Source organism: Bombus fervidus, chromosome 2 (genome assembly GCF_041682495.2).
Source record: "Bombus fervidus isolate BK054 chromosome 2, iyBomFerv1, whole genome shotgun sequence".
Taxonomy (NCBI): domain Eukaryota; kingdom Metazoa; phylum Arthropoda; class Insecta; order Hymenoptera; family Apidae; genus Bombus; species Bombus fervidus.
In genome coordinates this window covers 18,237,381-18,252,664 of record NC_091518.1, presented here as the reverse complement: position 1 = coordinate 18,252,664, position 15,284 = coordinate 18,237,381, and the positions used below count along the sequence as shown (strand labels likewise).

Genomic DNA, 15,284 nt, shown 5'->3' with positions numbered 1-15,284 from the left:
TAGGTTCGACCTACTTTCAAGTAATAAATCACATTATGTACAACTATTGTAGTACCAGTCTGCAATCTTAACATCGTCTCAACATCATCATCGCCCACGCAACAATCGCAATTACGATCAACATCTTTCAAACCCATCGACCGCCGCAAATCCATGATGCACGCATTGACGACGACGAAAAATTCCTTTCCCCATGCTCGAATTAGTTTCACGAAGAGCGGAGCGAATCTCGAGGCGGAGTGGCTGTCGACGTGGAAGAATTGGTCCGCGTCGAATCAACGAAGCCACGCCGGAAAAGATTCTCCCAAGAGACTTGCCGTGATTTCTCTACACACATAATTTTTGTATTCTTGCGTAGGCACGCTGGGGAATGCGGGCAAAGCACCGGACAAAGGGTTGGCCTCGAAGCTACGACCCCTGGTCAAGGCTCTCCGCGACTCTGACAAGCTCGTGCAGGAAGCCGCGTCCGAACTGGACGCGATGGAATGGGACGCGGGTAAACTGTGTCGCGGGGTTGGTGATACCCCGACACCTACAAACGGGCCACCTTCCTCCCTGTTGCCGCCGGTGCAACCGGATCCACTCGATCAGCTGATCGCGTGCGCTCAGGCACTCACGGAAGACGTTCGTCAGGTCGCCAGTTTCATTCAGGTGAGCATCGAGTAGAAACGAAATTACGTTCTCTCTGGTTGGTGGAATCGGGAAAAAAGAAGACACTCGCGACGCGAGATAGCACGCAGGATTAGCCATTTGAGCGTTTAATTGATTAACTGGTATAATTGGTTCGATACGTCGTACGCAGGTTGTTTCAGTTTTGTCTCGCCAAACGATGTCGGTGTATATCGTATGATTGAAAATAAGAAAATGATGTTGTATAAAGAGAGGGTTGTAAACGCTTTATTACAAACTTCTAACAAGAATAGCGAAATTATAAATGACTGGATCGTCGTTCGATCGATTGGTCATGTTTACCGAGGTTCTTGTTCGAAGCGTCGTCCGTTCTCGTGAATACAAAATTCACATCGTTTCCATGTAGAATCAAACGAGGAACCAGTCGTTTATGATTTGCGTATATTTCTTACAAGGAATTTACGAACCTTGTTTATGTAACATCTTTCTCTTGTTGTTAATCGTACGATACGCCGACACCGTTCTCATCTTTTCATAGACGCGTAAGGAAATTCAAGATTTCTCTAGTACCACCGGGGAAAGTATGATGAAGACTGAGGATCATAGTGGTGTATGACGGTCCATTGGTATTTTTCATAATATAGCGTCTATTATTATTACAATATTTATTATATTTTTCTAAGTCATGAAAAATATCGCGGAGAAAGTAACGCTTGTAACTTGATTCTAAATCTGAAGGAATAACATTTTTAAGAGTTGAACTACGTTATATCTAAATTCTCAAAACATTGACTTACGCTTTCTCTTTAGAGTTTCCCTTAGAAACTTGAATTCGTACGATCTTTCGTTTGATTGATGAGACCAAGTCTCAATAGAAAATTCTGTATTTTTCTAAACATAAAAACGCATTATTTACGCGTTCATAAAAAATTTCTTACTACTAACTAAAAGATTAGAAGATTAGAAGAAAACTAAAAGATTTCTTCTTTATAAATTTAAATTCTTCAAATCTTACGAGTTCTATCTGGTAGCAGCAAAAATTTCAATTATTTTCGAGTGTATGTATTAGGTTGTCCGAAAAGTATCTTTCTTTCGTTTTGTTCTTTTTGTTTTTTACAACAGTACACCTTGTGTACAAACGTGAAACCAAGTCTGTGAAACGTCGCGATGTTTATCTTAACAGAACAAAATGGATCGTACGTAATTCGGCAAAATAATATAAAACAAAAACGTTGTGCGTCTATTACTTCCTCATAAAACGAAAGAAACTTTCCGGACAACCTAATAAAAGATGAAGAGGCGAGTTAGTCGAGGAGCAGAACGATTTATAGCAATCTTTTAGAGAAACGTGGTAATGACAACTGAATTTATTATGTTAACATAGTTTATAGAGGGATTGTTTTCTGCGTTGTTTATGTGGTTTGCGGGTGAACTGGTTATGGTATTGATCATCCCTTTCTCTTTATTATTTCGATGCATCTTTATTGACTATGTAAATTAATCACAGTGATATTTTTAATTTAAAGTAATTTTATATAATCGTTCTTCTTTAAGTTAACACAGAATGACACCGATGAATTAAATTAATAAATCATCAGTTTCTTGTATGAACTAAAATTGTTGCAATTAATTGACTACTATCGTGTAAATTTATTGATATTTTTCGTTTCTTTTTATACAACCTTCAATGCTACGCTATTTGTCAATTATGAGATCTTCCCATTTCTTATCAATTTGTTATTCTATTTTTATAATAAACTTATTAATTTACTTGGTAGAGAACATATTATCATCAAATATTGTTTCCCACAACACACATACACTGACAATTTACCGACATTCCACGGAAATGCCCAGTAACCAAATTCCTTCCCCTTTTCTTCTAACAGCATCTTCTCCGATTTCAATTTCATCGCAACAACAATTATTTTTCCCATCATATTCCAATGATAGAATCCTACGTTTCATCGTACAAAATAATTCCACCTACTTTTAAATCACACGTACAGTCTTATCATCGTTTCTCATCCCTAAACAACCCGAGCTCGTAATCGAATTCCTTAAAATAATCGAAACTGTAAAATTTGTCTAAAACAGGGCAACTCGACCCTGCTGTTCAAACGGTCGTCGATCATTTCGACCGGTAGTAGCAACAACAGCGGCGCCGGCGAGGATTACGATTACGTAAATCTTGACTCGAGGGAGGTAGTCGCGAAGCAACGCGAGGAAGTGAGGGCAACGCTGCCACAGGAACTACGTAGTAATTACGATCTCCTGGTGTCCGAGTCGGACAATGCCACGATTCAAATGCCACCCACGACACCGACACCCATGGATCCCAACGACAAACAATTGCTGGCTTTCTATGCCGCCCAGGTGATCACACATGGCAATCACCTGACTCACGCCATTGACGCCTTCATGCAGACGGTCGAGCATAACCAACCACCAAAGGCGAGTACCGTAAACCTGGAAATCTAAATGGCCATTGTCCTTCGGACGAACCATGAGCCATGAAAATATGCCATGGAAAAATAAGGCCTCGTGGAGTATTATCACTGAGATGACTTTACAGTATTCGGAGTATTTTGATTAAGAGGGTATCTCAAGTTAGAATTTAAAATTCGAAGAGATTGTGGAGAGGTAGGAGCGTTGAAAGGTTCCATTTTACGGGATAGAGCAGGATTAATTGGTGATAAGGGATAACGAAATGAAAAGTCAGATTTAAGAATATGATAAAATAAAAATAATTTTTAATTCGAAGAATTTTTGTAGTAGGGAAAGTAGAATTTCTTTCTATTATAAAATATTGTAGTTTTAATTGTGCGTATATTTCAATTTGAAATCGATGAACGATAAAATTGGAAGTTAGGTTCAAGAGAGTACGAGAAAATAAATAGCGATGAAACAGCGGATAAAAATATGTTACACGTTTGTTTAAAGGTATGTAGGCTCCGGTTAGATCTTACATACATACCTACGTACATATCTTTTAGAAATTTCAATTCCACCTAGCTCATCACCTTGTCTTATCTTTTGACTTAATTAATTAATTGATTACTATTTATATGTAGAAAGAATACAATACAGTAGAGTTCTTTGATAATTACATATTTTAAAGAGGATAAATATTTTACCAACATAGGCTATTCGCTAATTCTTTGGATAGCATTGTTTCATTGATATTAAACGAGACAAGGGAAAAGAAAACCTATGATTGAAAAAATCAAGAAAAGTTATGACCGAGAAAAGAAGTCAAGTGATAAAATTAAATTAACAGAAACGTTTTCTATCTTTTAAAAGCAGGTGTTCCTAGCGCATGGAAAGTTCGTGGTGCTGAGTGCTCATAGACTGGTGCACATCGGTGACACGGTGCACAGAAACGTGACGAGGAACGACGTGAGAACACGCGTTCTACAGTGCGCGAACGCTCTAAACGAGGCTCTGGGTCAGACCGTGTCGAAGACAAAACAGGCGGCACAATTCTTCCCAAGCGTATCCGCCGTTCAGGAGATGGTCGACAGCGTGGTGGACGTCTCTCACTTGGCCAAGGACTTGAAGGTCGCCATGATTCACGCTGCGCAACAGCCTTGAGCATCCAAAGATCAGATCCTAATCTCTGACACGAAAGAGGGTAAAGGAGAAAAAGAAGAGATATCTTGGATACACGCGAGCTGAGAACTATTTGTTATTTTTCTTTCGAGGAAGAAGTCACGTTACGTGAAATTCACGACGCCTCCATCAAGTTCCTTGGATTGTTTTCGACAATCCTAATGATCAAACAGTTTCTGTTCGCTAGAAACGTAATGCGACAGTAGGATCGATTGGAAGAAGCAAAATAAAGATGTATGTCGTAGCGTGTATTCACTGCCGATTTAATAGAAACGAGCAGCTCATCTGTTAGAATATCGCGATGCTTAATCGTCCGGTCAAACGTAGAGATTTTAACGACGAAGAGAAATTCGAAGTAAATGAAATAAATGATGATGAAAATTATATGATTATTGATTGATAGATTCGTTTTAACGAACAGCTATGAACAAAAGAAATTCGTCTTTTGGCTCGGATGATAGCAAAGTAGATCGTAGATACGCGAATTTCTGATCGTTTAATCGACGAGAAAATGAATTTGGACCAGAGAGGAAACGCCAACTTGCTTTTTCGCCCGACTAGAAACGACATCCTTCCCTCTTGAACGCAATAAAGAATTCTCGAGGCCTATCGTTACTTAGAGATACGCAACTGCCAAAGCCACAGGTATATAGAACGTAAGGGAAAAGCTCCTTCGAGACGAGCGTATATTTGTAATGTACTCGAGAATATAGAGAACGTAGACTTTTCTAGGAAACCATGTAACCGTGTCGTTCATTAGCTAGAGGTGTGGAATCAATTAAGCGACGTGTAGAACGTGTTCGAAATAATTCTCGAGACGTGGATGTATTGTTTGCTTGAAAACGAGGATCATTTCGAACTTGATACGCAGTTGTCGTTGCCAGCGTATTAATCATCGTCCTAGGTGTGTATCATGCGAAGAAAAAACTCTATTAAAATATGAAACATTTTCATTTGGACGCATATTTACAATAGATAATACTGCGACGAAAATATTAATTGGATTGAAATGAAAGGAGACTAAAAATATTGAGAAAATGAAACAAACGCAACAGCCTAATATATACTGCGAGAAAGAGCCACTGATGCAAGAAAGGAATTTTCTCTAATCGAGAATACTTTATGACAGCTACATTTATGGCATTAACGTTTATACATCAAATTCGAAGAACGCAAGGAACGCTATCTTTTTAGAGGCCAATTTTGAACGAATTTTATACCATTTTACCGCCATGTCACGACTTTTTCGTGTCAGGCCTTTTTACGGGCTCTTCCAGCAGCATTATTCGATCAAACGTAAACGCACACTGATGATAACAAAAAGAAAATGCATCGGATTTGCAGACTGTTTATAATCATTCCAATAACCTAATTCGATTACAAAGCGTGTTCCCTTTACAGGAGCGATGCAGAAACAATAACTTGAAAACAGTACGAAACGATACGCCTTATACACGGTCATTTTATCGATTATCATCGGCCGACGATGCTCCTACCGATTATAAAACTTTCATAGCAATCGAATCGTTCCCTTATCGTAGAAATTAGTTTTAGAGGCATAGGGCGTAGGGATTAAAAAATTTTTATAATCGGAAGGACTGCTTCTTTTGTTAAAAGATAATATAGATTTATGAAAAACATCAGCAACGTCTATATCTGATTTCGCTGAATTTGTTTTTAAATTTAATAAATTGTACAAATTATTTTCTCCGATTAATCGTGAAAAACTACATTCTTAGGTATTACGAAAGGTAATCGACAACCGCACATTTGTGTCGCAGCTTTAAGATCGATTGTATCATTCAGAACATGTATTTACTTTCCGCCTTTCGAGACGCAGCCTTTTAGTCTTTCTCCTTTTGTACAGGGGAAAAATAAAACGGAAGATCGTTCGTGCGAGAAATCGAAATGTCGAAAAAGAGAAAAGAAATTAAGGCGATTATCCGGCACTTACGATTAGGGAGTATTCACCACGATATAGCTTATAGTTTATTTTTTAGAGATTATATAATCGGAGCATATCGCGTGAACATGAACCTCGTTTACGAGACTTGTATTATAATTTATTGGTGGAACGTTTTTGTAAGATAAAATGCATTTTTCAGGCAGTTAGAGTTTACTGTATATTTAGAATTTATACATAGGCGATATATCAATAGGTGCTTGTCACATTCTCATTGAAAATCCTATTCCGATTGATCGTGACGTACTATTAAGTGAAATGAATTTTTTTTTTTCTCTTTACATCGAACAGAAAAAAAAGAATGTGAAACGCACAGATTACACGATTGCCTTTATCGTTTCGCGTCATTTCGTTTGATCGTACATCGTACCTGGAATTTTCTTTACACCGGAACAATATTACAATCGGAAACTGTTCTTAAGATTATGGAAGGTTTTATCAATGGAGTCTTTGTCAGCGAAGACTTTCGGTTAAACATTAAATATTGATGATTCATTGATTACCGTTATGTTAAATTTAATCTTACATAAATTATATATATATATATAATCGATCGATTATGAAATTGGAAAATTAATCGACGTATGACTTTCGGATTAGCGTGTCCTTCGAACTGAATCAATTATGTTACTTTAAGGACATTTACTGTGTACATAAGTATATATATATGTATATGTATATGTATATAATATACATATATATGTATATTATAATTATTCCTATTACAATGTATACACAAATACAATAATGTACCAACGCAGCAGTGACAAAGAAAGGAATGAAATATATAAAAATCGTGCAATCGTCAAACATTAATTTTTAAGCATGAAATTATACTCGTGAAAGTGCATCAAGTATTTACAAACAGCAGGGATAATTAAAATTGTTTCACGTAACGCAGATATAAAGATGGAATGACGAGTATAAATATTTAAAAAGTGTTCTCCTTTAAAAAGTTGGTATCATCTTGCACTTAATTTGCTTGGTGAAATCTGGGTGATAATTTTGTATACTGGCGCGTTACTTGTATATTATAGTTTCAATGGTTCAATAAAGATTAATTGAATACACAGGTAGAAAGTGATAAAACCTTCACTGTCATCTCTGCTTATCGTCTTTATTATTATATTAAGAGTTGTAGGTCTTAAATAACACAATATATCAATTAACTACACGCAGTGATACATTTGTTAGAAACTTCTTAACTCAATCCGCATTGAACATACATTACATACATTACTTTCATCTCTCTCCTACCCGCTGTATAATTATTAACAAGTACACCCCTTTTTTAGCGGTATATAGAACATTTCATATGTCTCAGGTAAGGCTCGAATGAACACTAATATTCTAAGTATCTGCAAAATTTTCATAATGATAATGTGTCAAACATTCAAGCCATGATACTTAACTCGTGATTATTTCGTGCACTTTTCATGGAAATCTATTTATGAAAAATATTATACATATTCATATGTATGATACTGATTTGAATTCAAACAGTATTGTATTAATGATGTGTAAAATCAGTTGCGACTTATAAGTAAACATCCCAATTTGACTATGAACGATCACAGCATCTGCCAGTATGTATGTGCGTATTACCATCTTTGTTTGTTTTTTCTTTTGCTGCATTCTTTTCTAAATAAAAGCTACTAAGATCACGTTTCATTGCATAAGCATCTTCTCCGTCAGCATAATATTTTGGTTCAACTTCTGATACTTCAAATTGCAAACTGCTTGTGTATAAATTCAAAGCTGCCCGATTACTTCTACGAACATGTAGAGAAACATATTTTGCACCAAAACATTCAACCATTGCCCTGGAAGCTTGATTCATAAGCTTCTGTGCAATACCAAGTCTTCTATGTGACCTTTTTACTGCCAAACTAGTAATGTGTCCATGTGGATTATCTTCGCAATCTTCTTCCATTTTAGCAAGGACATAGCCTACTATCCTGCCTTTTTCATCTTCTGCCACGTAACTCAACTGTGGCCACGAAAGAGCATGGTATAAATAATATTTCATTTGATAATTTTCTGGCAAGCATTGTAAATTACAATGTTGTATATTCAATAAATCATCTGTCGTAGCACAGCGTATATTTATAGACATTTTGATAAATTAAAATATTATAGATATATAAATGAAATACAATTTTGCTGTGGTCAATTTTCTTCTTTTGAACGTCCTTTTCTTTCTAATAATCTTCTTGTCTCAAAAATAAAAATGTGTCCTTAATCTTTGCGAATTTTTTTCATGCGAGATCTACTATTCTTTAAGTCATTTACAGAAGAGGATTCACTCATTCCACCCAATAGTTCCCGGACAAACCTGAACCTTGAAAGGAAAAACTTCCAAACTAAATACCAACCTAAAAAAGAAAGACAAAAGATGCATGTAAAGAAGAGATCCTGTAAAAATCACAAATCGAATTTGGATACACTTGAATACTTTCGATTTTGGATATAAATACATAGTGTGATGAAAATATAATTCACACAACAAACAATGTACGACATAACTACAGTAAGTACCTTGTCGATAGTATACATTATAGGGGAAAGATACAAAACAAAAGAAATTTTAACTGTTCGAAACGTAGAATAGCCGTAGAAATTGCACATACACGTGACGATAAAGGTTAAATATATAGTCAAATTCTCCTACTATACCTTCGACTTTGGGACTATACGACTATTCGACAGGCCGGATAACAATGTTTCGAAACACTCTGTGTACAGCACAGCAATAACGAAACGTTACTATCTATCGTTCTTACCCAAAACTACCAGGCCAAATACTATGAGTAGACTCGATATCACGGAGAAGGCTGCTAGAACGATTTCCTGCATTATTAATTCCGTACCCCGATTATGAATATACTAACGGACTTCCTAGAATGACACACGCGGGAACTGTGTCATAACCTTTTCCTTTCTTGCTCTCTTACCAAGAATATTAAATTCAGCAAATATAAAAACACGAACGACGGATTTAGCACCAGGAAATACAGATTTTATCTACGTTTTTTCGTTCAATGGTAACACGCCATTTTGAATCGGTGACGGAATAGTATATGTACAGGTTATGAATTCTTCCCCCTCCAATTGTATACATAAATTATTCACTGTTATTTAGCGAAACGTGTAATCTTTCAAGGATATATTACATCACTTACCAAAGTCCGATAGATTGTATTTTATACATTAGTCGGCATCACACGCGTGAAAATCGCAAATAGTCGCAATTGATTAGCGACTTTTGAATAGCCTACGACTAAAGCCGATAGGAAACAGTCGAAACCCGCGATGGTTAGTGCGCAATCGCATCGTTCCCGGAAGAACCTATCAGAGCGGTTTCGTTCCCACTTTTCAAAATTAGGAGCCTGTTCTGATTATTATAACATAGCAAAAAAAGTTAAAACCTTATAAAATATGGAATGTTCTATACCTAAGAAGATGCGCAGTATATTTATTACTCCTATATTCAAAATACATTATACAGAAAACTTGAAAACTATAATTAAATTTACAATATTAATGTCAGATATACATTATATATATATTCAATTTTCCTCTTCATCAGGTTCTTGTAAATGATCTAATTTAAGTTGTTTTGTTCTATCTATTTTCACAAGACGTATTTCTCTATTATTCTTTTTCTTCTTTTTCTGACCAACAACGTATTCTGGCATAATAATTTTACTACTCCTAAAGATTGGCTTATCATCATTTTCAATGATAACTGATGTATTGTCTGTTTCATTTGTGTTACTTTCAGGTTTCTTAAATTCAACTTCTGCGTTTGATATTTTTTGTTTCTTGGATTTAAACATTATTTTGGGTTGACTCCTCTTAACCAAATCAGATTCATTTGCGTCCTTTCCCTCTGATTCTTCTATTTTTTCCACTGATCTTCTTGCCTTCAATTCCTTTAAAAACGATAATGCAGCCCTTGTATTACTTTCCTCAGTCATATCATCATTGGACACATCATCCAGACTATATTTCTTCCACTTATGAGGGTTTTTGTGAAAGTCTGGTATGTTTCTACTGATAGCACGTGGTGCTGGGCCTTCTGGCCGTTTAAAGATACTCTCTTTACCACGAAATCTTCTTGTTTGACTTTTACGACCAGCTCTCAGGATTTGAGAATAGTTTGATTCGCTGTCAATATCCTGTGTAGATTCTGTAGATTCAGTAATCATTTTATTTTTGCTACATTCTTGTTCTGCATCTGACAATTTATCAAACAATAATTTTTGTTTGTTTGCAAATTCTGCACTACCACCGTGCAAAACAAAATCTCCAGTTGTATGCATTTTTTTGCACAGGTTTATATTGTCTGAATAGAAACGTCAAACATGGATATCATGAATATGAGATATATGTATGATACACTAACACACTGAGATAGGTTAAAACACTCAACAGTTATTTGCTTAAATATTTAAAATCGATAAGATCTTTATAGTCTTCAACAATTTGCTTATAGGTTTATCGTCCCTTTGTTAATTTCTAATATTTAATCACTCAAAAAACACAATAACAATATTGACGTTAAGTAGTTAAACTGCGTTGCATGTACGACGCCATTATATCTCGAAAGTGGGTATCGAATTTAAAATCGTATACTGAATATATAAACTTTTAGAACAATAAACAAAGTAATATTTATTTTAAAAATTTAAGATAAGTATGAATGGGGACAGAGATTATGATATAATTATTTAATAATAAGATATTTGCGAAATTCATTTTGTAATATTAACAACTTTGTAATAAACTTTTCTTTTTGTACTCTATGTGCAACTGCTATAGAACATAGTCTTTGATAAGTATTATATTTCACATTTTTGTACTTCTTACATTTAGGTAAAAAAGTAAAGCATCGAAAATTGAAAAAATAAGAAAGTATATGTCTTTTTTGTAAAAGAAGTAAAGTTAACATTATTTCCCCACTACAATAAGCAATTTTATACATATACCAAGCTGTACTTAAGTTGTTGTTCAGTATCCATTATCAAGAAAAAGTATGATTTATTAAATTTTACACATACTATAATATTAAAAAATATTGTGCCTTTTACATTCAATATTTAGATTTTCTTAACGATTTCCTTTACAAATTTATTCTAATTTATCTCTATATAATTCATAAATTTTATCACCTCAAATTGTTCCATATTTTTAACTAATTTGAAATTTATCTTTCTACAGTTGTTCAACTTGTTACAAGAAAAGGACTAATATAGTGGTAGTAAAGTTCTTATGTATATTTTATTTTTACTAAATTTATCATTACACTTGCAAGCTTTATTTGCAGCTTTCGATACTTCTTGTTTGGCATTCACAGAGACTTTATATGGGAAACGCACAAAATAAATTGAAAGATTTACCATGCGTATATTCAAAGAAGCAACTACGAATAGTGGTTCAAAATGAATTTACTCGTTTCTACAACCAATTTGATGCAATCAATCCGAACAAGTAATCAGGTTGAAATATTCCATCGATTTCTAAATAATCATTAACACACAATAGACTCAGCGACACTCGTTAGAGTAACATTTGATCTTACCGTAATTTGAGTACAACGAGTCGCGGCGAATAAAATTTAACCGATCAAATAGCAACACGAAATTTAATGACTAACGTATAATGGTAACGATAGAACACACCTAAGCGGCCATTTATGACATTAGCTCGCGAAAGGTATTAGCTAGCAGTAATCGTTAAACGAATATGACAATTACTATGAAAACGACAAACATCGTTTCATTAATGTCATCTTTCTCGTGTTTTTTATAACGACACGACATTGCCTTTATTAATAAAATTCGATGTTAACAATGGTATATTATATACAATTTAAATCTAGACACTTGGTATAACTATAGCAATAAGAAATTAATTGACTTAATTACCAATAGACAAATATACGTTGAATGGTCACTTGTTAAAATATGGTATGTAACATTAATTTAGTGAATTAATAAAGAAATTATTTAAGCGTTCAGATATGTGAACGCAAGATCTGTATATGTATATATAAAGAAAGATAAAAACAGTATCTCTAGATATTTCCGAACTTCTTCATTGTATTGTGTTTTTCAATACAGTATCATTTCTTCTCCATCCTTCATAACATATTTAACGCTCTCTTTAACTTATCTATTAATGTATAATAGATTCTTTAAAGCTTTTTATAAATAGTTAAGATATTTAGAATGAAAAGAATCGATATCATTCAAAGAAATTAACCAACTGCCTAGATTTGAACCGAACATGTTAAACGCACCAACTCCAAATTGATTTCCCCCTTTAATTAAGCTCCAAAATTCTTCGTTGTTAAAGGGACAATTCAGAGTTGTCGATTTCGAACCACGTAATGATTCACTCGAAGTCAGTAATTTCAAAGGTAATGACGATCATGAAAAATGCATCGCTGTTATTTTTTATAAAAATTTGGTATAAAGCATAGAAAAATTGTTGCAAAAACGAAGCTTGCGTTATTGAACGTCGTATTTACACGGACCAGCCATGGTTCCACGCTCTAACTCACAATTTGAACGCTATATACTCTGAACAGCAATTATGAACACAACGAACGTAGCCGTTAACGTATAACAGGATACAGATAATAGCGACGATGGAAAACTAAAAATACTAAACAGGCTGACTAGCATTTGTACGAAAAATATCTGGCATCCTCTATCTTTATTATTCTAGAAGATACCAGTATATGAATTAATGTAGAAGAAAAATGAGAAATTATAGCAGAAATAGTAGCTCAGCCTGTATAAAATTTTTAGTCTCCGTTATGATAAAACTACAAATACTTTTTAAACATTTTTAGAGAACTTATTTGTAAAGGGCGCGTAAAATATTGTATCAAAGATAACAAATGATGTTAAAAAATATATAAGATCGATCTCTTTTCAATACTCTTTAAATTGATAGATTTTAAAATGGTACTTGCCAAAGCCATTGCTAGGAGTTTTAAGTTAGTTCCTTTCTTTGCTTTGCTTTACGTCAGTTACTTTTACAATTTTGCCAAAAGGTTTATAAATACTTGTTTAAAAAGCAATAATATAATTGTTATTATTTTATAAGAAAGAGTAGATACAAATAAACAATAAAAATGTTCCAATGTACAAAATTCATTACAATATTTTCTCAAAATCAAAATTTACTGTGATTAGACAACAAGTAAATATTTCTATAAAAAAATGTGAAGACAATAAAATATGCAAACTTCAAAACGATTATTTAAAATTAAAAAATATTTGAATCCTTTAAAATCCAGTTTTCTATCCTCAGAAAATATCACTTCGCGAGGAGGAACGTTATATCCGAAAGTATCTATAAACTAGCGGAAAGGGACATTAACAAACGTATAATAATTAGATTTCAGCCTCTTTCAGCTTTCTTGCCATTGTATAACATCCATTGTTTGCGAAACTAAAATAAAATAAAAGATACTTCACGAAAACGAGAGGAAATCTGTAGAATAAACTGTATTTTTCAGCAGTATGTAGCGGACGAATGTTAATATCGATTAAACGCAAAACATTGTTATCCTTAGTACCTAAATCAGTATCATAACTCAGTGTCATATCATAACACTATTGAAACTTTGAAAAATTTTAACGCAAAAGTTTCACGTAATGCTGCAAAGATACGAAAAACGGTAGGAAAGAAATTAGCTTTCGGTGAGAGATTCAAGAATCTGTCAATGTCATCGATTCCTCTTCGTCTTGGCCCCATATTCAAAGTCGTTCAGTCGAAAATACAGGCGAGAACTCGCACGAGACAATTACCGATTCTCGCACAGGTCTTCTGTCCCTGATTTGCACATTCCTTTCTCCTATTCTTCCGATTGTCTTGGCATTCTTTTTTCCCTGGTTTCGATATTTTGTAACTTTGGTCCTCGCACATTCTCGTACCCATCCTTGGAGTACCGATCAGCTTAGGTAATGTTCCAGTTACGGAATTTCGGAGCTATGGACAAAGAATATAATAAACCTTTTATAATTATTATAAACATTATATTTATAATTAATTATAAATTAATTCTATACTTGTTATATATTTTTCAATTGAATTCCATTTCCAAAGAATAGATTAAAATTACACAACATGTTTAACAGAAAGTTAATCTTCATTTTAGATCTTATTAATGAAGCTTTTATTTTACTTTTATTATTGAAAGTAAAGTTGCATGTATTTTTCGAAAAAATAAAACTTTTTGTGTCTATTTATCTAGATATAAATTGCTTGAGATGGAATATTATATGTACCAACATGCTTCAAAGTAAACGTGACTTTTTATGATGTGAAATATTGTATAAAGTAGCGTTCAGACGATCAATATTATTATCGATACTATTTCCAATATTTAAAGTTCTCAACATTGTATTGACAATATATATTGATCGCCTGGAGAGTCTCTTACATATGATGATGTTGAGAATCTTAAACGTATTAACAATATGTAATGTTGGTCGTCTGAACGCTCCTTTATAATCGCTACGTTTGTTTATCATTTTATCCGATGATAGGAAGTGATATAAATATAACCCAAATAAATTCTGAAATTCATATATTTGTAGATAAAATTATTAGAGATTATTGGAAATCATATTTGGGCATCACTAGCATTAATTATTATTATCCAAACTGTTCAAGAAAATTATGGTATAAATTTACGTAGAAAATATAAATCTATTTACCGTTCTTCTACGTCTCTCATATCTGCCATTATGTTTCGTATCTTCAAGTTTGTTATTTATCCTATATTTTCTAATCGTCATTTTACACTTTGCGAATAGATACGTTAATACGTCACAAAAATGAAACTTATTATCGAATATTTCGTATTTATTAAATTTTTCGATATACAAAGATCTTTATTTTATCTTCTCGACTTTTAGTCGAATATCGCACAAAGAGATAAGAAAATATTCACATAAAATCACACTTAGATGCCAGTATATTACACAAAAGTATATTACACAGAAGAAAACTAAAATAGGTGATTTGATAAATGAATATGGTATAAATGGGATTTGGG

The 15,284-nt window shown here is 33.7% G+C and overlaps 4 protein-coding genes across 7 annotated transcripts in view; 1 reads left to right on the top strand and 3 right to left on the bottom strand.

Annotated features, from left to right (window-relative positions):
• Positions 1 to 7,275, top strand: part of P130cas (Serine_rich_CAS and FAT-like_CAS_C domain-containing protein p130CAS) — a 165,721-nt gene extending 158,446 nt beyond the window's left edge. The window contains exons 7-9 of the mRNA XM_072021893.1: positions 359 to 651; positions 2,728 to 3,084; positions 3,937 to 7,275. Of these exons, the coding sequence (XP_071877994.1) occupies positions 359 to 651; positions 2,728 to 3,084; positions 3,937 to 4,224 (938 nt within the window). The 3' untranslated portion in view covers positions 4,225 to 7,275. The remainder of the gene's footprint in view (positions 1 to 358; positions 652 to 2,727; positions 3,085 to 3,936) is intronic.
• A 26-nt stretch (positions 7,276 to 7,301) lies between these two features.
• On the bottom strand, positions 7,302 to 8,448 carry Vnc (GNAT family N-acetyltransferase vnc). The gene has a single exon (XM_072021899.1). It carries the CDS (start codon positions 8,319 to 8,321, stop codon positions 7,767 to 7,769), a length of 555 nt encoding a protein of 184 aa, XP_071878000.1. The 5' UTR covers positions 8,322 to 8,448; the 3' UTR covers positions 7,302 to 7,766.
• On the bottom strand, positions 8,399 to 10,833 carry LOC139997870 (uncharacterized). 2 transcript variants are annotated; one of them, XM_072021897.1, is made up of 3 exons: positions 9,660 to 10,833; positions 9,388 to 9,599; positions 8,399 to 8,580 (listed from the first exon to the last, which is right to left on the bottom strand). In XM_072021897.1, the coding sequence occupies exon 1, from the start codon at positions 10,528 to 10,530 to the stop codon at positions 9,775 to 9,777; it is 756 nt and encodes a 251-aa protein (XP_071877998.1). In that variant the 5' UTR covers positions 10,531 to 10,833; the 3' UTR covers positions 8,399 to 8,580; positions 9,388 to 9,599; positions 9,660 to 9,774. The 2 variants fall into 2 exon arrangements, with proteins under 2 accessions (XP_071877998.1, XP_071877999.1); XM_072021898.1 differs by having other exon boundaries at positions 9,388 to 9,594.
• A 627-nt stretch (positions 10,834 to 11,460) lies between these two features.
• Positions 11,461 to 15,284, bottom strand: part of Axed (BTB/POZ domain-containing protein axundead) — a 40,434-nt gene continuing 36,610 nt past the window's right edge. For all 3 annotated transcript variants that reach the window (XM_072021895.1, XM_072021894.1, XM_072021896.1), the window contains one exon: positions 11,461 to 14,212. In XM_072021895.1, coding sequence (XP_071877996.1) covers positions 13,991 to 14,212 — 222 coding nt within the window. In that variant the 3' untranslated portion in view covers positions 11,461 to 13,990. The remainder of the gene's footprint in view (positions 14,213 to 15,284) is intronic.